The 25,837-nt window shown below is 37.0% G+C and overlaps 1 protein-coding gene and 1 long non-coding RNA gene across 2 annotated transcripts in view; one reads left to right on the top strand and one right to left on the bottom strand.

The window, feature by feature from the left end:
- Window positions 1-12,968, bottom strand: part of dpp6b (dipeptidyl-peptidase 6b) — a 135,185-nt gene extending 122,217 nt beyond the window's left edge. Inside the window, exon 1 of the mRNA XM_030161236.1 lies at window positions 12,868-12,968. Coding sequence (XP_030017096.1) covers window positions 12,868-12,924 — 57 coding nt within the window. The 5' untranslated portion in view covers window positions 12,925-12,968. The remainder of the gene's footprint in view (window positions 1-12,867) is intronic.
- LOC115437867 (uncharacterized) lies at window positions 1-24,191 on the top strand. The gene is made up of 3 exons (XR_003937992.1): window positions 1-13; window positions 9,132-9,244; window positions 24,179-24,191. It is a non-coding gene; the product is annotated as an uncharacterized LOC115437867 (long non-coding RNA).
- The last annotated feature ends 1,646 nt before the right edge of the window (window positions 24,192-25,837 follow it).

The following is a 25,837-nucleotide window of genomic DNA, read 5'->3' on the forward strand; positions in this document are numbered from 1 at the left end:
ATTCAACTTTCTGGTTTGCCGTGTTCTTGAAACTAGCTGAGCATGTTGCCTCTTGGAGCTCGCATATTATCTTCTACAGAGAATAAGTGCTGAATCTTCCAGTACATTACGGATGAAGGGACGCTATGTAGTGAGCCCAAATTGAAATGGCAGCAGATAAGTCACTGAGGAAATGGAGTTTAATGCTGGCTGATGTGCTCAAATAGACTGTGGCTACGTTTGAGGGGAGCAGGAGGCTACAGTTGCCTTGTGGATTGTGGCAGGAGATGATGAAAAGTGGAGGGGGGGGGAGAGATAGGAAAGAAACCGAGCAAACCGAATGAGAATGTGCCATTAAAAATCCACTGTCATATACATGTTTGTGTGTGGATATATGTGTGTAGTGGGACACACACAGAAAGGTTTTGCCCTGAATGAAATGAAGTAGCTTATGGCAGGCAAATTCATACACGTACCCTGCTCCTCATGCTTTTTTATTCTGTCACTGGTTATATTTCACAGTAACACCCCTTTGGTAATTTATTACTCCACATGACACCACTGCCTCACAGCAATTTTATAATATAAAGGGCTGCATAGACCATCCCTACAAATCAGAAATGTCAAATAATTTGTATAATATATGCAAGCTCTGTTTTTCTGGTGATGAACTTTGAGCCTTAATATATCTGAGAGTAAACCAAAACAACAACATCAAATCATAATGAAATAATACTAAGAAACAGCATGTTTTTAATTGCATGAAATCTTCAGTGATGACCTTTCAGGAGTTTATTTTTATATTTAATGTTTTCTTACTTGCTTGAAAACAACAAAAGTTATCCTAAACTTTTTCTTCTCATCCATCTCCATTGAAGCTCATTTGCATGCAAGTACAAGAGCAGAATAAAGTGAGTGTTTAGTCAAAGCTTAACAATTAGCTGACCTCAGAGCCATATAGTTCCTACCCTGGAGGATTTGTCCATAAAACAGAGGGGGGAAAAAATGGATGCTTAATATGCCAGCATCGTACATAAAACATTTTGGAAAAATCCAGATATTCCAAACCACAACAATGCAGACACACTTCTGTCTAACTTTTCTCCAACACATCACAGAGAATAACATTGAGATGCTGTTCCGTATGTATAGAATTTGTAAATATTCATTGAAAGTCCGAACTTGAATGACTATAAACAAAAAGCGTCTGCCCATCATAGTCGTCAGAGCGGCTGCAGGATGAGTCTGTCCATTCCTGCCTGTCCAGTTGTTATCAAAATCAGCCAGCAGCCTTCTCTGTCAGGAGCAGGAGGCTCACCCATAAACACAGACATTCCCACACACCGTGCCATGCATGCTAAAAGGGCCCCTTACCCTTCTGGAAGAAGTGCTGGTGTCTATCTTCAGCTGGGTGGCTATGAAAACAGACATGGTGAAAAGTGCCACTTGCCTTCCCCCTGCTGCTGCTGCGCTCACACCTTTGTGCTGTGAAGTTGGAGCTGGTGATGGTGTCTGAGAAGTCCCCCCCCCCAACACCCACCCCACCCCAACCCCCCTCCTCTCCCTCCCTTCAGCAAGGGAGACGATGACCCGGGGGTCCAAGAACCCGACCAGAACGCCTCCCTCTTTCCTCGTTGGGTGAATCAATCACACAGGCACTGGTATCTCCTCCACGGGGGGGGGGGGCTGAGTGGGGGGGTGCCTCTCCTCCACTCAGACTGCTCCAAATGCTACTTATCTCTCCTGTCCTTACTACCTCCCTCTTTGGCTCGCTCTGCCACTCGCTCACTCGTTCTCTCTCTCACACACACACACACACACACACACACACACATACACACTTCAACTCTCACAATAAGACTTTTCTCAGTGAAGGTGGAGAGTTCAATAGTGTAAGCAAATTAGAAACTGGGAGCTAAACACAGACATATAGACACATACAGTGTACTATCAACAATAAACCCAAATTGTTTATATCAGTACCAATAGTGCTTGCTTGGCATTTTTCCTTAGGAGTTTGTGAGGGGGTGTGTGTGTATTTCTCCTCAGAGTGTGTGCACGTATTACCAAGAAATGGATCAATTCAGTCAGCTTTGCAGCTGGGCTGTGATTAAGCACAAGTAATATTTATGCCACCTGTCTTCCATATCATAAAATACAACCCCTCCACCTACACACACTCAATCACACACCCATCAAACCATGCTAACAGGACAGAAGCCTGGCATGGGCAAGCCTGCTTTATGTAGCATTTGTGCCTTGTGTATTGAATCCTAAGAGGGCTAGGACTGAGTAACCGGCTTATTCAAGCAAAACAAAACATGCAGCAGGAGAAGAATCATGGGATGGAGTGAATGAAATAGCTACCAAACAGATAGAAGCAGTGATATTTCTCAATATCCCTCTCCTGTTACCCCACTTAGACTAATTTACTCACCTGACCAGAGGGATTCATTAAAAATGGAGGATTCGAGAGTACTGAATCACAAGGCTACTAACTGTCAGGCAGTGGTCTGATTTGATATGGACTGAGGGGTGAAACACGGTTGGTATTGATGCTGCAAATCCAGCAATTGTATTCTGTGTGAAATCAAGATGCTGAGGTGGTGTGAAGATGCCTAATGTCAATTGTGCAATGTATGATGCAAAGTTATTAAGATGGTATCAGTTGTAGGATAATTTCTTTTTTACAATTATGAGAAAAATGTGCGCTATCTTTAAAATGACCTTGCCATTTATTCAGTGGGAAAGTGAATAAATTGTGATATTATATTGAGATATGCTTTAATTTCAAGGACAGGGGTATATTTTATAGCCTGTGGTTGCAAGTGGTTTGAGATTTATTTATATATTTTAGGGCTGTCGTTTTTTTTTCCACCTGTGACTCATAGACTTCTTTAAAGCAGCCGGAGTGTTTTGTCACTATAGCTACTGGGACTCTATAGTTTATGTGTTTGATTTGCATTTGACATTAACACAGTGGTTTATAAAGAGCTACACTTACTTAAAGGTAGGTGACATAATCACAACACAACGACCATAAAAGTTTCTATTCACATCAGAAACACAAGAAAGGAAACAGGAAATACAGGGTGTCCCATAAGTCTCCATACATAGGAAAAATAAATGTTTCTTGACATAAACCATTTTTATTTATATAATATGCTCTATATGACTGCCATTTTGTCGGGAACACATTTCAATGCGTGTCCTCCACTGCTGAAGAACTATAAAGAAGAAATATAAAGAAATACATGTTAGAACCATATATGTATGGAATGTATTATGTCTCCTATGTATGGAGACTTATGGGACACCCTGTACAGTCGCACCTTTAATTTTTATGTTAATCAAGGCAACATGTAAAGCCATACTCTACACAGGAGATAAAGATGAGCTAAAGTTCAGATTTGCATGCACACTACAGGAGATGGAGTTTCATCTGAGAGAATAATTGCTCTAGTGAATGTACAGGGGAATAATAAAGTCCTTTGACTTAGTGCAATATGTGGGGGTTGTAGTTACAGCCGCTGCTGTTAACAAGCAGATTTTGTGCTGTGACATTTCCCGAGGATCCATTTAACAGGCTCCTGATTGGGCACCTTCTGCATTCATTTTTGTCACATTTACAGCATTGACATACACGCCTATGATTGTGAACATTGCTGGTTCACAATAAGTCAGTGTAATTGCAATTAGTGTAAAAGGTCACCACCGTTATTGCTGCAAAACACAAAGGTGACGTGGTATTTTATCACGTTGTCAGAAGATTAACAATGCACAGCATGAATTTCTTCACTACATTCCGTGACACCATTGTTTACATTTGATAACTAATTCCCTCCATTTGTCACTTTCTGCTGATCTTGCAAAAAGTGAGCACCAGTGAAATTACTTAAGAGTCGCTGTCAAAACAAACTCATTAATAAAGCGTATAAAAGAAGACAGGGCAAATAGAAGCAGACGTATTTTAAATCATAAAAATCTTTGTAATTTGTGTGATCACACTATATGAGAATGTTTAAAATGAATAGTACGTCATTTCTTCTGTGAGTGGTTTCTCAGTCCAAACAGAAATAAGAGACGTAACAGAGGATGCTGACAAGTAGCATAAGATCACAGGAGTAGTTTTCACTGCTGCTAAAAAAAACATTTTTTTTTTTAACGTTCAGTGAGTTATATTCATCCTAGACATTTAACTCTAACGAACCAGTCACAAATAATTTGTAAGCGTAAAAATTTACATCAACATTAGTAAAGGGGATATGATGTAACAGACAGGCAACCAAATGAAATGGAAAATGGAATAATATTACAGATTTCTCTTAGCTTTAACATTTCAAATAAACACACAACAAATTACACACCATAAGCCTATTGTTTTTAGATATTTAAATTAGGAAAAGGTGCACATGTTAGCATCAAAACTCACACTATCAACATCAGTACTAAGAGGAAAAGTAGATTTTTTTTTTTTGGATGCTGTTCAGATAATGAAATCCTCACTAAACTAAGATGAAAAACATGTAACTAATTAGAGGTCGACCGATATGGATTTTTCTAAGGCTGATGCCGATTTTTAAAACTTTGGTCAGCCAGTGGCCGATATCTACAGCCAATCTTTGTGTCCGATATTTAAGGCTGATTTTTCATTTTTTTTTTTTTTTAAAGCACATCGACCGTAAAATACAATGGAAACACTCAGTTTTTTTATGCCACAATATAAATGAAACTTTTAATACACCTACACATAGTACTCTTTTAACATTTATTGAACTTCACATGATCAAATATTGATCAATACTGATTACTGATCAAATATTATAACATTTTTACTACTGATCAAATATCGGCTTTCAAAAAAAAATTAAGGCAGATGGGCAATACAGTCGCAGAAAAAATTATTAGACCTCCCTTGTTTTCTTCAATATCTTGTTCATTTTAATGCCTGGTACAACTAAAGGTACATTTGTTTGGACAAATATAATGATAACAACAAAAAATAGCTCATAAGAGTTTAATTTCAGAGCTGATATCTAGCCACTTTCTATGGTTTTCTTGATAAAAACCAAAATCACTTAAGTTCTTACATCAATCGCTATGGCATTGCACTGCCAAAAACAGTGCTTTTAGGTATTTCATGTTTTCTTCTCTGTCTGTTTTAGTCACATGATATACACAGGAGTTAGTACTTGAATGCATAACCATTATTTTTGATGATTTGATGGTCTGATAATTTTTTCCACAACTGTATTGAAAAAAGTCAATATATCGGTCTACTTCTAGAGCTAATTATTACATCTGCAGAATTAAACTGATAAATCACAAATTGATTCAACAGAAAGCAGGATTATCATGATGCCAAGGAGCAAATAATGCCTATTTCCATTCCTATTGCTTTTTCTCCTCAGAGCAGCATTGTTTTCCACAACATCTCTATCACAAAGATTAGGCCTGACATCCTTATAGGACTAAGAGCTGTGTGAAGCACCCATTGGAGACAGGATTCACAGGATTTATGTGATACATACTTCTCTGTGCGCAACTGTGCAGCAAGAGTGTATAATCATTCCAACTCAATTCACAACTTTGTGTCCCATGATGGTGGCAAACTTTTGTGTCCTTAGACCAGCTCTAATCCTGACCTTGAACCAGACCACAGCATCTACAGCTATCTAATCGCCTCAAAGGCCCCAAACATCCTCCACCAGCGCTCCTCCCTGTGGGTTCCAAAGACCGTTGTTGGTATGCCTCTCAGACCGGCTCCTTTTTGAGCTCCGAGAAGGGCAGATATGAATAGAGAACACAACGCGGTGTGTCAGAATAGGAATGAGTCCAGCCATACGTGCATGTCAGACTATGATATGACTTTATCAGCAAGATGCAAGCAGGTTCACAACAGACAGAGCTCTATCTGGTCATCTATTACAGGTGACACATACTGATGAATTCTGGCCCCCAGGGAGCATTGCAGGAGCATGATTGTGTCCAGGATGAAGAGCTTTAGGTGCTCAAGGGTGGCCAGGAGCTGCAAAACCTGGACAGCTTTCATAAACATGCTTCTCATCTACAGCAAACCTTCCCTGGAGAGCGAAAACCTCAGCACAGCAGTTAGCGCTGACAAATGACTGCTGCTGAATGGTGTCGTCCCTTGCTGTGGGTGTCCCTGGTTGTTTCTCTGTCTCTGAATTTCATTTCATTGAACAATGTGCCATTGTTCAAAAGTGCACACTCACACTCACTGCAATCACTGAAAATAAACAGATGGTATCAAAACATGCACATTGTCAGTGTGCATCAGAAAAATTAAAGTCATTCCAAGCAGCTAATAGTATGGGAAATAATACAAACATTTTGAGGAGGTGATTCAAAGACTAGCAGTTCAATGCAGAAATACAGAGGCCACACTAGATGAATACAGAATACATTTGAAAGGCATTTCATCCGTACATATTCTTGCTGCATACAAATCATTTCGGTGAAACTTTGCCTGTACAATACTACTCCGGGGGAACTTTAACATTCAGCTCAGGGTACCGGTAAATCCTTGAAATACGCTTTCAACACATCTAATACAGGTTCATGAAGAGCTAACTTGATCAAATAGGGGTTTAATCATCTCTTTTCAAAAGCACAAAAGGCACTCAAAACAGCACAAAAATGATGCATAACATGACCCTAAAGACAAAACTATTCTTACAGCTTTGTACTGCTGAACATTTGGGACACTAACTGTAAGACCCGTTTTACAGAAAATGAAAAAACACAATTTGTATCTTAGAAACAGAGAGCATTTTCGGCGCACTGACAGTAAATTCAGATGATGGAAGCCTGGACTCTGGAGAAAAGCTCCGGCCTTGAAAACATCAGACAACAAGATGAGACAAGGCACTTAATACGAAGCATATTTTCACTCAGTGGTGCAGGAGGAACAATGAATGCCAATGATTCATTCTGGGCCATGGGCAAAACACAATTAAACACTGATGAACAACTTTTCCATTTGATTTTAAATTGTAAGTCTACGGTACAAATTATGTTGAATTGGAGGCGAAAAGGACAGATGAAATTGAAGATAGCACCAAGCATTATAACAATATTTGTCCCAAAGTACAACAACTCAAAAAATATTGCAAATGTAAAAGCGGTGTGGTTCATGTATCCTCTTGAGTAGCACTTGAATATGTAAGCCTTTGTGGATCTGCACAGAAATCATAAAAATACAACTGCAGCTGCTTTGAAATGTGACAGGAAAAGTAGCTACAAGGTTAATAAAACACAAACATTATCCCTCTAATATAGTAACACTTTCAGCCACTAATGATCGGCACATAATTTACAATTAAAATAATACTGCTTGTGTTTTAACCCTTTAACCCCTGACATGTCTGTGATGAGCGTTCTGAATTTAGGATTTATTTTAAATAATCATAAGAAATTCAATCGTTTGCTGAATAGGAAAATTTCCCAAATGTGCTGATAGAGTAGACTTTGTGCTTTCCTTAGACATCTGAGCATGCTCAGTGCACCCCCCTGCCACCTGTGGAATGGGGGGTGGAGCCACACAGAGGGAGACCGACTATAAAAAATAGACAGTTTGGGCTTTTTTAAAAACACTGTTTTCCTTGTCATTTGCAGTGTTGTGGTAATTTTCCTTTGTTTTGTTTTTGTTTTTTGTTTTTTTTACAATGTTTTTATCGAGTTTTGACTGTGTAACTGCTTTTTGGAGTTCAACCAGGTGCCAAAAATCAGCTGGACTGATTTCCTCAATCACTTCTTATTTTACCTCCAACTGCTCTTTTACTTTTTGGTACTTCTGATATGTGAATCTTATTTTCCAAACATTTTGTGTTTTAAATCCATAATTCCATCTTATTTTACCTCCAGCTGCTCTTTTACTTTTTGGTACTTCTGATATGTACATCGTATTTTTCTAATATTTTGTGTTTTAAATCCATAATTCCATCTTCTTTTACCTCCAGCTGCTCCTGTTTTTATGTAGACTTCTCTGTTTTTAATTCGTCTTTGTCACTTTTACTTTTTGCTATTTCTGATATGTCCATTGTATTTGTCAAATGTTTTGTTTTGTCTCGGGTATATTGTAAATGAGGTTGCGTCCTCAATATATCTCCAAGTTTAAACAAAGGCTATGAATGAATGAATGGAGGAATTTAGTTAAAAAAAAAAAAAAAAAAGTGCCCTAAAACAGAAACTACTGGGCCAAAATTCAAATACTTGTTCAGTGTGTTCCAGTTCACAGTTCATATTCAACATCCTAAATTTGGTGCTGATGTACATTCTGAGAGTCTTATTTAGTAAAAACCTGTAAAACTTCAATTCCTCTCTTTGTCCTTTACTGTTTTGACCCTAAAACACACAGTAAAGCAAAACCACTGAAGAAAACGAACACAAGCACATACTCACAGCAGCTTTTATGACACTGAAACAGATGACACTTCACAGCAGCATGTTTACCTGGAATAATATCTCAGGTGTCAAAGGGTTAATGAATCCAGTTCTACCACTGGGTTTGTTTTTTCCTCACAACCTCAAAAAAAAAAAAAAAAAAAGAGTAAAAAAACAGTAATATTAAAATGTATTTTCATTTGTGTTTCATTGACAGCAAGAACACAATAAAGAAACTTCAGCTTTATTTCATGCGTAAAAATACATGATTTCTGATGCTCAGGCAGTAATACAACTCATTCTTTTCTCAATGCTTCAAGGACTGAACCAAGAAATGAAGCGTTTCAGTTGTAATTTAGTCCCATTTTTTCTAAAACAAGTCTCAAGGTACCCAACAGCACCTTCCGACTTAAGGCTTTCAGGGTTCATTTTGTTTCAACATGTGCCAAGCATTCACTATTGGGGACAAGAATGAACTGCACTGACTTGTTGAAATATCCATGGGCATCATGGGAAAAGTTGCCATTTTGAAGGGAACGTGTGTTGGTGCAAAATCTCAAAGTACTTTTCAGCATTGATGGTGCGTCATAGAAGTGCAAATGACCTAATGACCTTTGACCTTTGCACCGACACAACCTCAGACCATGACAGACCCTGGCTTTTTGAGTTACTGTTAATAACAGTCTGGATGGTCCTTTTAGTTTTTCACAAGTTGTCTATTTCTACCAAAAAAGACATGTAAAAAGGTTGTTAAAAGGAAGTTCTTCCTCACCACAGTCACCCGTCACAAGTGTTTGCTCCTGGAGGATTCTGTTGGGTTTCTGTAAATTGGCTTGAGAGTCTGGTTTTGACTCTGTATGTAAATAGGGGTGTGTATTGGCAAGAATCTGGAGATACGATACAAATCACAACACTAGGATCACAATTCAATATATCACGATATATCATGATACTGTTAAAAAAGCAATTTTTTGTTTGTTTCTTTTCTTTTTAAAGATTATTTCCTGGAAGAATCGAATTACACCAAACATGGACAAATACTAAACACATTTTTATTTGATCAGAACAGGATCTAATGCTATATCACAAAATGTTTCTAATTCTCCTAGTTTCCAAAGGAACTAAAATCTGTCACTCTCAGACAGTAAAAAGTGCTTTTAGGATGCATCACATAACCATTATTTTAAAAAACAGTGTTAAATAATAATAAATAAAATATAAACAAAAAAGAAAAACAAAAAACAAAAATGAGCCTCCGCTATATCTGCATTTGAATAATACCTAAAAATATCGATACAGTACTTTTTAATATCGATAAAGTTTCATGAAATGAAATCTTGCAATATACCGCAGAACCAATATTTTCTTACACCCCTATATGCAAAGTGTCATGAGATAACTTTTGTTATGATTTAGTGCCATATAAATAAAATTTGATTGATTGATTGATTGATTGATTGATTGATTGATTGATTGATTGATTGATTGATTGATTGATTGATTGATTGATTGACTGTATACTTCAACTGGCCACCCTGTCTTCCTGAACCTATGCAGTTCTATAAGATCAGTGATGAGTTTTCCACAAAAGCTTGTACCCTTGTCTCTAATGCACTGAAAAACTTTGATGGATTTTCCTTAAATTTTTGTTAAATAAATGATGAGATATTCAAATCCCATCCAATCTGTCTTTGAGGCACTCATTACTAGACCTAAATTCCCATAAACTTTGTTCTGTTGTTGCCTTGACTAATGAATTTCCCCATTGTGGGATCAATTTAATCTAATCTAATCTAAATCATCTCTTTTCCAATTTTTTCTTCATCATATTGCAGACCTGAATGTCAAGAACATCTATAAAATGAAGTTGACCAGATATAACACACAATATGTTGTATTTATAATATCTTCAATGAAATTCAAGTCAAAGTCCATTTTAATATCACTATTTTCTCTTTTAATTTGCATTTTCTTCACTGTACCTTAAAGTATCAGTCTTATTTGGGACTGTATATAAATGATAAAAGCCTCAAACTTGAAGTTATCTTGCTTATATTTTTAATGTATGTTTAATGGCTGATAAATTAGAATGGATTGACTTTTTAAGCAGGATTTTAAAACCTGTGTTTTAGGAATGAAGTATGATGAAATTGCATTTTTTGGAAACATTATGAAATTTAAATAAATACATACGTTTTTAACTATTGTAATCATGAGCTAAGATTAATTCTATATTGCATGTAATGTAAATGTTCTATATTGTGTGCACACCTGCCTGCGGACAGCAGATGGAAAGTAGCTTGTAGCTAACTCTGGTGCAAAGCATCTCTGCTCTTTGAGATTAATGTATTTGTACATTGTTCCTGACAAATAAACAATAAACTAAACTAAACTTAGAAGTCATCTTCACAAATGAAACAACTTGGAAAAATCTTCAAATTTAAAGTTACGGAAGATGCCTAACTCTTGAACTTTAGACACTTGTGAATAGCTTTATTAGTTTTGTCAATGATTGTGTCCACCTGATATATCCTTAAAAAATATGTTATTTTTCTGCCAAAGAAAGAAAGAAAAAACGAACAGAAGGGTAAAACTATACACAAACCATACAAAAGAATCATAATAATCATAAAAGTGTAAATACTATGAGCCTGTAATTGCTCCCTCATTTTTAAGCTTGGATCCTAATACGCATATCATAATAAGTTTTAGCGAAGGTCATGTCTGCATTTTCTTCACATTACATGTTCTGTCCACAGAGAAGGATGAGCTGCTTGAATATCCGCAGTCAAACTTAATCATTTCCTTTCTATGCAAATTTTGCTCAGATTATAGCTGAATTTAATAGGTCATGCCTGGTCGTTCTCAAGTCCCAGTCTAACTTTGGTCACAGTCAGATCCTTAAGCCTTCAAGTCTGTCAGCCTCGATTTTTTTTTCTTTTTTTTTTTTTTTTTAAATAGCATCTGGCTGTATAAATTTTCAGTAGAAGTATGTAACATACAGAGGTAGAGATTTTCATTGCAATGGTAAAATTTGATTGAAAGAAACTGACTGGAGGGCAGTGAAGCCTGAGTAATAAGAGAAAATGTGTCAAGATGCAGACAAATTGCTAAAGCCTGGAAGGAGAGTTTGATCTTGAGTGTGTGTGTGTGTGTGTGTGTGTGTGTGTGTGTGTGTGTGTGTGTGTGTGTGTGTGTGTGTGTGTGTGTGTGTGTGTGTGTGTGTGTGTGTGTATGTGACTTTGCGCCTCCAGCAGAGGGCAAACTAACTCCACTAAGGACTGAACTTGACACTCAGAATGTAAAACTGAGTGAAATACTTGTACAATTTAAGCCTGACAACAACAGTGACAGATGCGTAGAACACAGCTACACCTGCATACACAGGAATACATCATAGACCATTACATCAAACAGCACTTAAAGAGACAGATATAAAAGTATCACCCTGATCCCAGCTGATACTGCATCAATGTCTGATGTCTAAGTATGCAGACTACAGTGGGAATTTATAAATCTAGAATCTAGAGATGATATTTCCTGAACGTTAACTCATTCAGAACACAGACATATCTAATAATGGCCTACAAAACATTTTTTTTTTAGGATGGCATGCCCCCTAGAGGCAGATTTATGACAATTTCTGTCACAGCTCCTCAGGGTATCACTGGAAAACTGATTTCTGCTTCAACATATTTTTGTCCCTTATTGAAAAACACAATGAAGGAATTCCCCTGTGTATGTCAAGATAACTTCAGATCTTTTATGCACTGCTTGGAAATGGTGTTACAGGAGTTTTATTGTTGGATAAATGTCTAAGCAGACTAGACCAAAAAAATAAATAAATAAAATAAAAATAAATACATTTTATGGTGTTTTCTTTAGTGGAAACTCCAAAGAGACACATACACATATTTAAACAAACAGCAAATGCAGAGTGGTTATACTGTTAAGTGCACCACAAACATAGAGCTGCAATGGAAAACAATAGGAAGATGTGGGATATAAGATATATTAGGGCACATGTAATTTGCAAATATTTATCCAGACAAATGACGACAGAGCAGACACCAGTAGAGATCAGGCGCACACAAACACACTCAACTTCCAGAAATGCTCCAAAATAAGATGAACTCAGTTCCATCCTAGAAAACAGAAACTATGTCTGCACAAACATTTGGTGATTGTGAGGCAGTAAGCAAACTCTGAATCTGATCTGAACTACCCGAACTTAAAACCGAGATGCAGAACCGGCAGGAGAGCAACATCTTAACAACATGTAACACAACTCTGGTTACTTCATTTACCGCTGAGGACCAGTTCAGGCGAAATGAATGAAAACCGCATCAGTGGCGCCTTCAAAAGTACTTGAATGGTGATCTGTGAATGAGCAGCGGCGGATTTTAAGATGAACTATAAGAAAAGAAAACGAGGGCTGGATTACAGGCAAGACGCAGAAACAGAGCATGAAATATAAATTACCTTCTCTCCCTTTGTGGAGCCCCTGCGGTAGTTTCCTGCACCTGCTGATGAGTTCATGGTTCCATGTGTTCGCCTGCAACGCAACAATATTCACCTAAGCCACCTGAACAACTTTCCGCTCTCTCTCTCTCTCTCTCTCTCTCTCTCTCTCTCTCTCTCTTTGTCTCCCTCGCTTGTCTCTCCCACTCAGTCGCACACACCCAGGCGCACGCACGTACGCACACGCACGCACACAGGAAAAATCTTTTTCACCTTACAACCTGGATTGTCTCGAATGGCGAATGGCGTTACTGATAAGTGCATGCAGTTGAGCTCCAGTTCCACCAAGGACAATTACACGCCACCCACCTGTAGTAATGCTGTTTTAAAGTATTGCCCACTGGTGGATCAAAGCCTTACAGGCGCACTTTCTCTCCTTTCTGAACATGTTGGTATGTGCCACTGCCATTACCATTATTTGTATGCAAATTATTGTTGAAATATATTGTATTATAAGTTATGCAGACTATCAGTTAGATAGTTAATATATGTATATCAGCTTTCCTAACCCACTGGTTCCCAAACTTTTTTGGCTTCTGACTCCATTGTAACCCTATAACGCCAAACGTGTCATATTTGATACATGAGTTTTGAAGCCCTCTATATGATCAGTGTGATTTTTTTCTTGAAAAACCTGATGTATACAATTAGATACATGCAATACATGGATAATCTACCAGGGTGGAGGAATTCATTCACCAGAGGCCTTTCCAGTGACACTACAAGATTGCCAGGAGGCAGAACTTTGCCAGTTTTGAAAAGGAATTACCAATTTGTTAGACATGTTTTTTTTTTTTATATCGTGTTTTTGTTTGTTCAAAAATAATAATATTTGAGCACTGAGACCCGATGGATCAAATATGACATAAAATAGAAACTCATACATGGAAAATGATATTTGAAAAAACATTATTTTTGGTTGTTTAGAAGGACTAATAAAGGCTCTGGTTTCAAAGAACTGGAATTTGCTCTCAGTGATTTAATGGTTCAGGTTTTACAGGGTTAGCATCATTCTGGCAACCCTAGACATTCAAAACAGAGACATTTTTCCCTTGGAGATGTCTTAGCGGGGCCAGGCAAGTGATAAAAATCTTTCCATTTTTTGATATGTCCAGTTTTCTGATTGTGACTGTGTAGTAACACATGCAGTCACATGATCGGGTCAATCAAGATATGCCCTCTCAGATATTATATCCTGCATTTTATTTGAACTTGATTTTTATTAGGAAATGTGTGTGGAGTTTTAATTATAATGGAATATATATTGAAACTTTTTTTTCATCAATTACTAGAAATTTTAGGCAACCCCATTTGAATTCAAGGTGACGACCCCAAGGTTGAAAAACACTGTACTAATCTGTTTATTAGGACTATTAGGATTAGGTAATTTTATCATTACCACTTTATTGGGCAAGTGACAATTTTTAGTAATTTCAGCATTTTTTTTTTTTTTTTTTTACCTTTATTTAACCAGAAAGTCCCATTGAGATTAGAAATCTCTTTTGCAAAGGAGACCTGGCCAAGGGAGCAGCCATACAAAGTCCAAACAACATAAAACGCATACATGATACACAATGAGCAATAAAACACAAAAACAACTATTCAACTATAATGGGCTCAAGAAAAACAGTGACATTCCTCCTTTACTGCATTCGCCATGATACTTTTAGTATCATGTAATCATATTACAAGACAGTGACAGCAACAGTTATAGTGAGGACAGTGAGTCAACAATCTCAGGTCCAATGTGGTCTACAGGGTCTGTAAGGTCCACCTCTGCATGAACAGTGAGCATACCTGCTTTGTTAGGTACCAGGAAGGAATGGTACTAATGTAAGGAATGACGTTCAAAGGGATAATGTGGATGTGGACAGGTGTCTGGATCAGCACTTATGTTGGTCTAATGTTCTAAAAGTGATGTTCTAATGTTCTAAAGTACATGTTCCATTCACACTACATGTGTTTTTCTTGTAGTTTTACCTCCGCCAGGAGGTATTGTCATCACTTTGCTTTGTGTGTTTGTGTGTTTGCTTGTTTGTTTGTTTGTTTATTTGTTTGTTTGTTTGTTTGTTTGTTAGCAACTTTATGGGAAAACTATTACAACCATCTTTACCAAATTGTACCCACAGATAGGCCTAGGCCCTGGGATGAACCCATTAAATTTTGGGCCAAGTAGGCCAAAGTTCAAGGTCACAGTGAGGTCACAAAATCTCAAATTTTCCTATCTCTCATCATTAAGCAATTTTCGAAAATTCATAAAAAATTCCAAACAACTCTGATTAGCCTCCAATTTGATACACCCGTAGCTTATAACAATATTTTTTTATGGTTATGTTTTCATCTGGGTTTGTTTGTTTGTTTGTTTGTTTGTTTGTTTGTTTGTTGGTTTGTTGGTTGGTTGGTTAGCAAGATAACTCAAAAAGTTCTGAATGAATTTTGATGAAATTTTCAGGAAATATTGATACTGGCACATGGAACAAATGATTAAATTTTGGTGGTGATCGGGGGGGGGAGCAGTGATCGGCCTTGGCAGAGGTCTGCACTCTACGAGTGCTTTTCTAGTTTATATATACTTTTTAAAAATTTATTTACTTGCCACGTATGAGCAAGAAACCAAATATGGTAACTTCACTGACCTTGATTTTTTTTTTACATGACAATAAAAAATGTTGAAAAATTTCACAAAATAAAGTCTTGTTATGTCCTCCAATAACACATTAAGGTTTAAATTTTGAATTTCAGAGTATTTCTATGAGTGCCCTAAGGGTGGAGGAAGAAAAATTCATGTGTTATGTTGTATACATGAGAGGTGGGGGTGGGATTTAATAAGTTTTCTCCTTCCCACTTCTTTTCGAGCAATATTGAGTTTATTTTATTACTAGTGTACATGGCAATTGCTATACTGTCTTGATCACTTCTATTTATTAATGTATTTGCTCTGTTTTTAGTTCCTTGTACACATAAAAGTTTTGTTTTTTTTCTTCTCCCCGAATCGAATAAAAAAATGAATGAATGAAATAATGAAGTGATCAACTCAAACTTTCCTCACGATGACGAGTTACTTCAAGTTTCAGACAGGGGTGTCACTTAAAATGAGCTGATTTTGCGTTGCCATAGACCGAATTAGAATATTCATACGATAAAAATAAAATGAGAGAAGTGGAGCTGCTGTTTTATCAGCATATTTCACATGCATTTCTGTTCCCAGGAGTGAGGAGCCACTGCAAATTTCATCCGCAGAGTCCACGTTTAACTGTGCAGCTTAAATCCACTTAGTTGAAAAGGATGCTGTGCTGGCCAGCTCATCTGCACCTTTACAGAATATTCACGCCTCATTTGTACGCCTGCATATATTGAAGATGGGATGTGACAAGTAAAGAATGCTTTTGTGGGGTCACAGTCACTTCAGACCAGTGGTTGGCTTCTGCTCCAGGTGAGGATTAGCCATGTGACTGCGCTTTCACCACGCATCTCCAGCACTCAAAACCCCATCATAAATTGTTTGTCTGATCCCGTTACTGGCTCGTCTAAAGAGTAACGGTGCGACACTCTGAGTCGTTTGACCTCCAGCGCTTTTTTAGCGCACACAGCCAGCAATTAGAAGCTTTTAGCAGTGGGTGGTGATCAAAGGGGAAACTATTTTGTCACCCTCCGGCCCCTGAGCGGTTAATACTTTCCATAGGCCTAATGAGGGATGGATGCAAAAGAGTTCATTATAGAGAGTAAAGTGTGAATTTAGTGAAACCACGGGGAGCTAAGTGGCGCACTAAGTGGCGCATACTCTGGAAATACTAATGATCCGAGGTGAGAATGCTTTTTCTAACTTCACTTCCAGCTTCTAATTAGAAGGAACAAAGGACAGGGTTTTCTCTGTTAACAAGAAAACATGATTGATGTTTAGTTAAGGGGATTTATTTTAACTGTAAGGGGAAGAACTTCTTTAAGTATTGTCGTTTTTCATCTGCAAACTGTGTAATGTTGCCATTGCGGATCAACGCAGAGATTAAAGCAACTTTGATGCTACTCCCCCTGGATTATGGAAGTTAATTTTGTGCTATTAGCCCAGTTTTCTGTCTTACTTTTATTTATGTATTATTACTATCTTATGCAGGCGTAGGATCATAAATAATTGAGCAGTAGAAATGTAATATATAATAGCTACCTAACTACACACTCTTTACATTTGATAATTCCCATTTGGGCTGAGTTGGCGAAAAGGTGCTCATATCTTCTTCCCTTTCAGGCTGAAAATAAAGAACCGACAACAAAGCTATGTGAAATGTGTGCTCCTGGTTGGAGGCACTCGTAACATCTAAGTTTTGGCTGTAAATCATATCCAAATGTCATGTGGAAATAAGTCAGAAGGTGCCAGTGAGAGTAGTGAGTGTATTGGTGCAGTCATTTGAGCTTTGAAAAGGCCATTGCATGAAGACCCTGTGCCATGTTTTTGTGTACTTTCAAGAAAGCAATCATGCATGAGACAGGAGAAAGTTTCAAGTATCTGTAACAGAGGGCTGAGCAGCATGGCGGCGTCCTCCATCACTAGGCCATCGTTTACAGATCAGCACCATGGACAGCAGCCAGGCAGCACCGTGGTGGTGTTAATGGACGATGGGCTCCGGAGCCACGGGAGACCAATTACAGTGGTTACACTTTGGTGGGAATGCGCATGTGCAACTGAGGTTTTAGACCAGGAGCAGAACTGTGGGTTACACTGAACCGAGACAAACTGGAAATTGTCCAGATGAAATAGTGTATGGGCAATGAATTAGTAAATCTGCATGATAAATACTCTTTCCCACAGTGCTCCCTTTTCCTCTTGTTTCTCTCAGTGTGGGATGTAGTTTTATCACGAGCCTCAAAAGAATCACTCCAGTGATATATTGTTCTGTGACAAAATAAAAGCGCTGGAAATGTAAGGTTAGAGGTAAAATGAACCCAGCACTTTGTAACTGATTATCATCTTTTTCTCTGACACTTTTATAGCCTTTACTATTATCTTACCCTGTCTGGAAACGTGGCAGTGTAAAAAGCTGGACCGTATCAACAATGAAATGTGCTGTGCCCTTTGTGTTTCCTGGGCCATAATGACAGTTAAATGATTATCTGTACTGAATTACATCTTTTTAGCAAGGAATCAGCTGACCCTCACAAAGTATTAGGTGTTCTAAGATCCTGTTATCAATAAAGCATTTCCTGCCAGAAGGTACGTGAGAGTGCTGTGAATTCCATGCTGCATTTTCAGATCTTGTTTCACTTGCTGTGGTCTGAGTACTTTATTTAGACAATAAAAAAAAAATAGACAGCTTGGAGGGATATGGGTCAGCCTATGGATTGTTGTTCTACATATCTGCAGAGGATGTCAGTTGCATAATTTTTTTTTTTTTTTTTTTTTAAATGTTGAAAATTCCCAAAATCTTGACATGATTTTGACTTATTTATCATTGACTTCGTAAAACTGGACTTGATCCAACAAGCTCTTGGAATTTGAAGGACATATTCAGTAACCACACTTTTGATACCAACCAGACAAAACTTTAAGAATCTGCTAAATCAAATTTATTTCAAAACAAGTTTCATTGATTTGCATATGACTTATTTTTTCATCTCTACCTCTGAAACGGCAATCTGGCACAGAATAAATAATAGACTTCTTGGTGGAAATCCGATTTTTCTCCCAGTTGGTCCCTTTCTTGCCTCATTAGAATATCAGCCAAGTTGACCACATGGGCTTCAAAACAAATCTCTGTTCTGAGCAACACTGATTTAATGGATTTGCAGTTCTTGTGAGTTAGAAGTGTGCTTTTTGGAAACACTGGTGGCAGAGAAAGATGGACCCTGTAGGGATAATGACCTGAATGACCAAGGGAAGCTGCACTATCAGCTTAAAAAGCTTCTCCGCTCAATGATGTGTGGTCTGCAAGCATAATGGAGTGACATAAGACAGAATACAGTGTGCTGTGAATACCTCTGCCCTTGACATTCATCTCAACTCTTTCACTTTGCCTGGAATTACTTAACACAGTTGCCTCGCAGGATTGTGAGTCATTTGATGCCTATAAAATCCATTTGTAGTGGCTGACTGGGTGAGGAGCACTTCAGAAGTGAAACACTTCTCCAAAAAAGGTACTTGTAACAAACCTGACCAAGTATTTTACTGTAGTAGAGGTTCAAGTGTGTTATTTGGTCTGGTGTATATGTGCAACTCAAATAGGAAACTTGAGACGGTGAGAAAAATACAAGTTAAAAAAGAAAGCTGTGATAATAGGATTTACTGTGACTTGTGTTTCATTATATACGGTATAAACACAATATATTTCCTATATGTCTGGTCAGTTTCACTTCATTTGTAAATATACTTCCATTCCTGACATTCAGGTTGTAACACATTGAAGAAAAAGATGGAAGTGTAAAGCAACACTTTGTAATTTTGCTGGATTGTACTTATAATTTGTGGTCCAGAGCACATGGTGTCTGTTTTACCAAAAACTGGACACTGACTGGTCTGAGCATGTTCCATGTTTCTACTGAGTGATGGTCCAGCCGAGATTTCTCCAAGCCCACAGAAGTCGATAACCCCTCTGGACATTGTTAACATAAGGCTTCCTTTTGGCTCAGCAAAGTTTGAACAGACATTTATGGGTCCAATCAAGTGAAAGTGAACATCAACATGAAAAAGTAAATTTGCACACATCATTTATCAAGTGGGCTCATTTTTTAGCTACAGATCTCTATTTTATGGAACTGTTGTCCTTTTTAAAATACCACTCACGCAGTACAGAAGAAGTTCCAAACCTTCTGCTAGGCTGGATTAAATTTACAAAAAGACATGCAAAAGACTGTCTATTACTTTGAGAAATTAAAATTCTGAATGATTACATTTGTGAATTCATACACTGGTCACATTTAAAAAACTATCTGTGAACTGTTACTGAGAAATTACTCTTCATTTTTATTTTACCAATATTAACATGGACCACCACAAGTCGTAAATAACACTTTGTTAGTATTAAATCCATTTAATAAAGCATTGTGATTATATCTGGCTTGTTGTTTTAAAAAATAAGTCAACATTTTGGGTGATGCATACAATGGTAAAGAGTCATCCACGTGTTACTATGGCAACCTGTCCACGTTACCACATTCTCATGTCAATAAAACAAAGAGTTTTCAATATTTTACTCAAATTTATTTTCACCGTAATTGAACACAATATCTAAGAGGTTTTATTTTACTTGATATCAATTTCTGACGAGAACCGCATGTTTTGAATATTTGTGTAAAGTTTAAAAAATGTATGTCTGTTTCAAGTCCACATGTTACCAAGCAGTAATTTGACATTTTTCACCTAAAAATTCTATCTCCTCAAATTTTGTTATTCATAATGTTAAAGTGCTTATAAATACCTACTCAAATATGTATAATACATACATATAAGTTACTCTGCTTACATGACAGAGACCGTTGAACACGAAGTGTGTCCACGTGATCGGACCCTACATCTAACTGTGTTTGACAAGATTGTTTTTACAGTAATCCTGACCCATGTGGTTCTATCAGCTATAGATTAAAGACTGGTCTTGATGTGGTGTTATCTGAGGGATCAGAGGCTGTGATGTTGAGCTTAACTGGTACCTTTGTCCTTTACTTTGAAATACCCCCTGATTCCTTTAACCTTTGAATCCAGTTCTGCACCATAGAGTGTAAAGTATCTAATCCAGTATCTTATTTAGAGGAATGTCATTTTTAACCATTTCAATACGTTTCTCAACTATTTTTTGACAAACTGACAATCCTCAGCTCATCTTTCTTATTACTTTCTTTATGCTGCTTTTGTTTTTTTTTGTTTTAAGTTATTATTAGCCTCAAATAACTTCTTTCTGAACTTTTTCCTGAATGTGTGGCATCCTGAATGTCAGGAATGGGTGTATATGTACAAATAAAGCATATCTGTTCTTTTAATGCTGAAATGCAAATAAAGGAAAATTTCAATATAAATTTTTTAGTTTGAGTTTTCCATATCAGCCAACATTTTCACATTTTCACATTCTGCCAGCACTGTTACAACATGCAGATCATTTGGTATTCACTGAGTGTTTGCATTAACATCTAGTAAGAAACTACCCCTATCAGTTCTGTCCTTTTAATTAGTGACACGTCTGTGTTCTGAAATCAGTATATCCTCCTCTAAACTCTGAAAACAGGATATAATCCAATCCCCTTAATATTTGTTGCACCATTTCAGAATGGAATGGCCCGAGGGAACAACCGACCCAGAGGTGCATCTATGTGAGCTGGCAATTCTGGGCAATGCTCAGGGCCCCTGAGGGTTGAAAAACTTTACTCTACAGCAAAATCTCAATTTGCATGGGCATCTCACAGGAAAATCTCCATAAACTGGCTCCATATTATTCTCCTGGCCTTATATTCTTTCATAGGCACACAAACAAGGCCAGCAGAATCTGTATTTGGTACAGGATAGAACATAGTAAACTCTGCGGCAAAATTTAGATAATGATGCAGTATACATATAAAACTTTATCACAAGCAACAAAGTACAATAATATACACACAGTCATGTACAGAAGGAGAAGATTAGCTACAAGAGTTCAGAGTACGTAAGGAAAAACAAAAGAAAGGAAACTGTTGATGAAGCATGATTGTTATTGTGGACATTGACTTTTTGTGCCTCTTTGAGCTGAAAACCATAATAACAGCAGGATGTGAAGGGTCTGAGGTGACTTTCTCAGCTTGATTGAAAGTCTGATTAATGTATAGGGATTAAACTGAGGGCAGTGGGTTACCTATGATTTATACGCTCTGGGTACAATGAACTATAATTTTTGTAATACTCTAATAATTTATGTGATGATTAATTCACTAATTGCTGAATTAAACAGTGATAAATTGTTGTCTGATTTGGACTTTTTTCAGCTGGCTGTGAAAGTAAAGTCTTTGTGGGGGTTTAGCAATGATGTGGTCACTTTAGGTTGCTTTTTCAGTATGTGAGTATGTGGAAATGGGGTACTTCTGGATTTGACATACACCAGAAACTAAGTTCTTGGGTTTTGGATGAATTTAGGATAATGTCATTTTCTGCACTTTGATTCATTTTGATTTGAAGTTGTTTTTGGTGTGACTGTTTTTTTTAGTGAATTAGGTTTTGTTCTATATATTTATATTTCAAAAATTGTGCTAATATGAACATGTAAAAGTAAAAACAAAAGTTTAGATGTGTTTATATAAGAACACAATGATGATGAACACAAGAATTTTAGCCAGGAACCCTAAGAGACTCTACAGTCACTACTGATCACATGAAAAATGGGATGCGTTGACAGTAGCTATAAATGTTACTAACAAGAATAGACGTAACATATCAAATGCATTTTATTTGATGAGCAATAAAAACAGATAGTAACAAGTGGTGCCAGGCACAACAAACCCTGCCCCTCGTACATATTGTATCTTATTTTGGCATCGATCCAGCTGATGTCATCATGTCTATGCGTGTGCTGATGTCAGCATATCAGTTGCATCCATATATGTGCCAAGTTTGAAGTAAATTGAAACAAAATTTATGTTTTTATAGACATTTGAAAGTTTCCCCATTGTAAGTAAATGCGAGACGAAAAAATATTCTAAAAATTCATAAAAAATTTGAACTTTTACCTACATTTCCCAAAAATTAGCCAAATCTATTCTGGGAACACTGGCAATCTGAGATGAAACTGGTCCCTAAAAACAGGACATGGGGGCAAAAAATTCAAACCAGATGTAGACTAATGTTATGAAACAAGTATAGAAGCACTTTGGGTTTATTTTAAAAATAAATATTTTACTGAGATTAAAGAGAAACTATTTTTCAGATAAAACACATTTTCTTTTTTTTTTTTTAATATTATTTTTATACAAAAATCTCCATGTAACACAGTAAAGAGGACATGAAAATTACGCTAACTATCTCTATCTATCTATCTATCTATCTATCTATCTATCTATCTATACACACACACACACACATATATATGTTTATTCTCTTACATGTACATTTTGGGAATTGAACTAATTATGCAAGGCACAGTGTTTCACAAAAATGACCAGTGTTGCAAAATCATTTGCAATTTATACACGTTTAACTGGGCAGGTTCTGCACGTAATGCAAGTGGACACAATGGGTTACATACAAAACCTGGAATGAGACTGCCAATTCTTGAAAAACCCACATGTCTGGATTAGAAAAACCAGTAGGATCATCAAATTTAACACAATGTCTTTATTTATAACTGTATATAAGACCATTTCAAGACATGTTTTCCAGATCAAATACAGTGACACCTAGGCAGCTTTTCCTGTCTCAATTTTGGTCCTATTTTTGGCCCCAATATTTTATTAAAAGTCATTAATTTTGGGATGGCTCAGAAAGGGAGTATAATGTTTTTTTGCATTTATCTGAGGTCATTGTTAGGTACATCCTGGGGGGAAATATATGTAAATTTCTCTTTTATTATTGGGTCTAAAAAGCTGGAAAAGTGCCAGGTACCAAAATCAACCCAGTTTCATAGACACATCCATCTATAAACCCAATTTGGTATGAATTCAACCAACAGTTTTGCTGCTAGAGTGTTAACAACCAACCAAACAAACCGAACCAAAAACAATGCCCCTTGCCTCCCTTTTGGGGATTTGTAGCTATAAATCTGTCCTTAACCATATCAGCCAAATTAAACCCTAACCCTTAAACAGTTCTTAAGAGTCAGCGGACCACACAACTTTGATCTCAATCTCTCACATTCTGTAGGCAGACGTGGGTACAGTAGCAAATGCATACACATCCAGAGAAATACAACCTGCATCAGCTTTCAGGGCCAGGTCTCAGACTGCAGCTACTTAATCTCAGGTTGTGGTCAAGAACGACATGTAGACTTCCTGTCGTATTGCCTTACAGGCGTGCAGTACAACACAGCTGCTGTTTACCACTCCGCTGACATCCGTCCAGTAATTACAAGCGTCCTCTTCACGCTAACATTCTCTTTCTTTGAGTTCCCGTAGAAATAGTATGTATAGTATATTGCATTCGCTTTCAGTGCAGGAGCATGTGTCTACCAGCATATTAAGTTAAAAATGTGCTTTTTTGCTTCTTTAACGGTTTGTGGATAGGGAATTTTTATCGCTTAGCTGTTGCACAGGGGGTGGTAAAATAAAGAATACATGACTGCAACCGTCTGTATTCAAATGCGCACTTCTCATTTATATTAGAAGCAATTCAGAGAAGAAAATTGTCAAAAAGCATGAACTAATGTGTTTTGGGCATTTATTATCTGCTGCAGTCAAATATGTTTTGTGCCATTTCATCTGAGCTCTAGCTGGATACTGTGTGTGGTGAGCATTCATCACATGGTATGGAACATGACAGTCTTACATCGGTTTGAAGAATTCCCAGCTAAAGTCAGCGTTGCGACTGCATTACATGGATAAATAACACCATTAGTGACAATACTCTCTCAAAATGCTATGAGGAATATATTGGCACAGATTAATCCACAAAATGAACCAACAATTCAATAACCACCGCGGCCTATGTGCAAACTGTCATATTTTATTATAGAATTTTTCAACATAGAAGAGACAGATCGGACACTAAACAAGCCTGCAAGAAATCTGATTTGAACAGACTGTGTTTTGTGCAAAAGATCTGAGTACATACATTATACACACATACACACATTCTAAGTAAGTGGTTTTCACGTAACATCCACATTGCACACAAACTTCATTTTATTTGCTGTAATTTACCAAATCTAAAATGTCTATAAAATGCAATCAATTACAAATGTCAAACTGTTATATCTACACTCCAATCAGATCTCTGCAAGAGGAAACAACCATTCTGCTACTGCAGCTTTTGTCACATTATTTTGCGCATTATTTTACCCCAACCTTCATGCATCACCTTGGCAGAACATTAGGCCTTATGCTCTTTATGTAGTGCGATTATAAAGGGAAAGGTGAACCAAATATCTCATGATGACAGAAATACTCTGCGCACACAAAGGTCTACATATTCCAGCTCAAAAACAATTACTCATCATCACAAGCTTTTGTCTCTGTGTGCTTTGTTGTTTTGACAAAGAGAGGGGGGGACCATTCATCACGATGAATGCAGGAAAACACTGTGAGTTTTCACTGTACTGTACTCAGGTATGTTCAGCCACAGTCAGAGGTGCAGCATCTTCTGCTCTGAGACGATGATCACTTAGTGCACAGGTGTCAAACACGTGGCACGCAGGCTAAAACTGGTCTTCCGAAGGGTTCAATCTGGCCCATGAGATGAATTTGTGAAAAGCAAAAATTATACTGATGATGTTTAGAATCAAGGATATCAAAATCATTTAAGTTCAGGGGCCACATATAGACCAATGTGATCTCAAGTGGGTCAGACCAGTAAAATACTATAATAATAACATGTAAATGATGACAACTCCAGTTTTTTTCTTGTTTCACTGCAAAAAAAGTTAAATTACATGAAAATGTTTACATTTATAAACTATCCTTTCACAAAAAATGTGAATAACCTGAACAAATATGAACAACCTGAAATGTCTTAAAAGAAGTAAGTGCAATTTTAATATTATTTTACGTTTCACTAAATGTTTTGTGTCTTTGTAAATCCACTGTGATCTGTAAGTTGTAATGCACATGTGTAAATAATAAACTGAGGCATAATATTGTTAAATCGCAATTATTTTTCTTGAGACATATTAGGTTGTTCGTGTTATTCACATTTTTAAGAAAACTTTGTAGATGTAAACATTTTCATAATGTAATTGTACTTTTTTCACTGTTATTATTATATTTGTTCGGTCCACTTCAGATCATATTGGGCTGAATGTAGCCCTTGAAATAAAATGAGTTTGACACCACTGATTTA

The sequence above is a fragment of the Sphaeramia orbicularis genome, chromosome 17, assembly GCF_902148855.1.
Source record: "Sphaeramia orbicularis chromosome 17, fSphaOr1.1, whole genome shotgun sequence".
Taxonomy (NCBI): Eukaryota; Metazoa; Chordata; class Actinopteri; order Kurtiformes; family Apogonidae; genus Sphaeramia; species Sphaeramia orbicularis.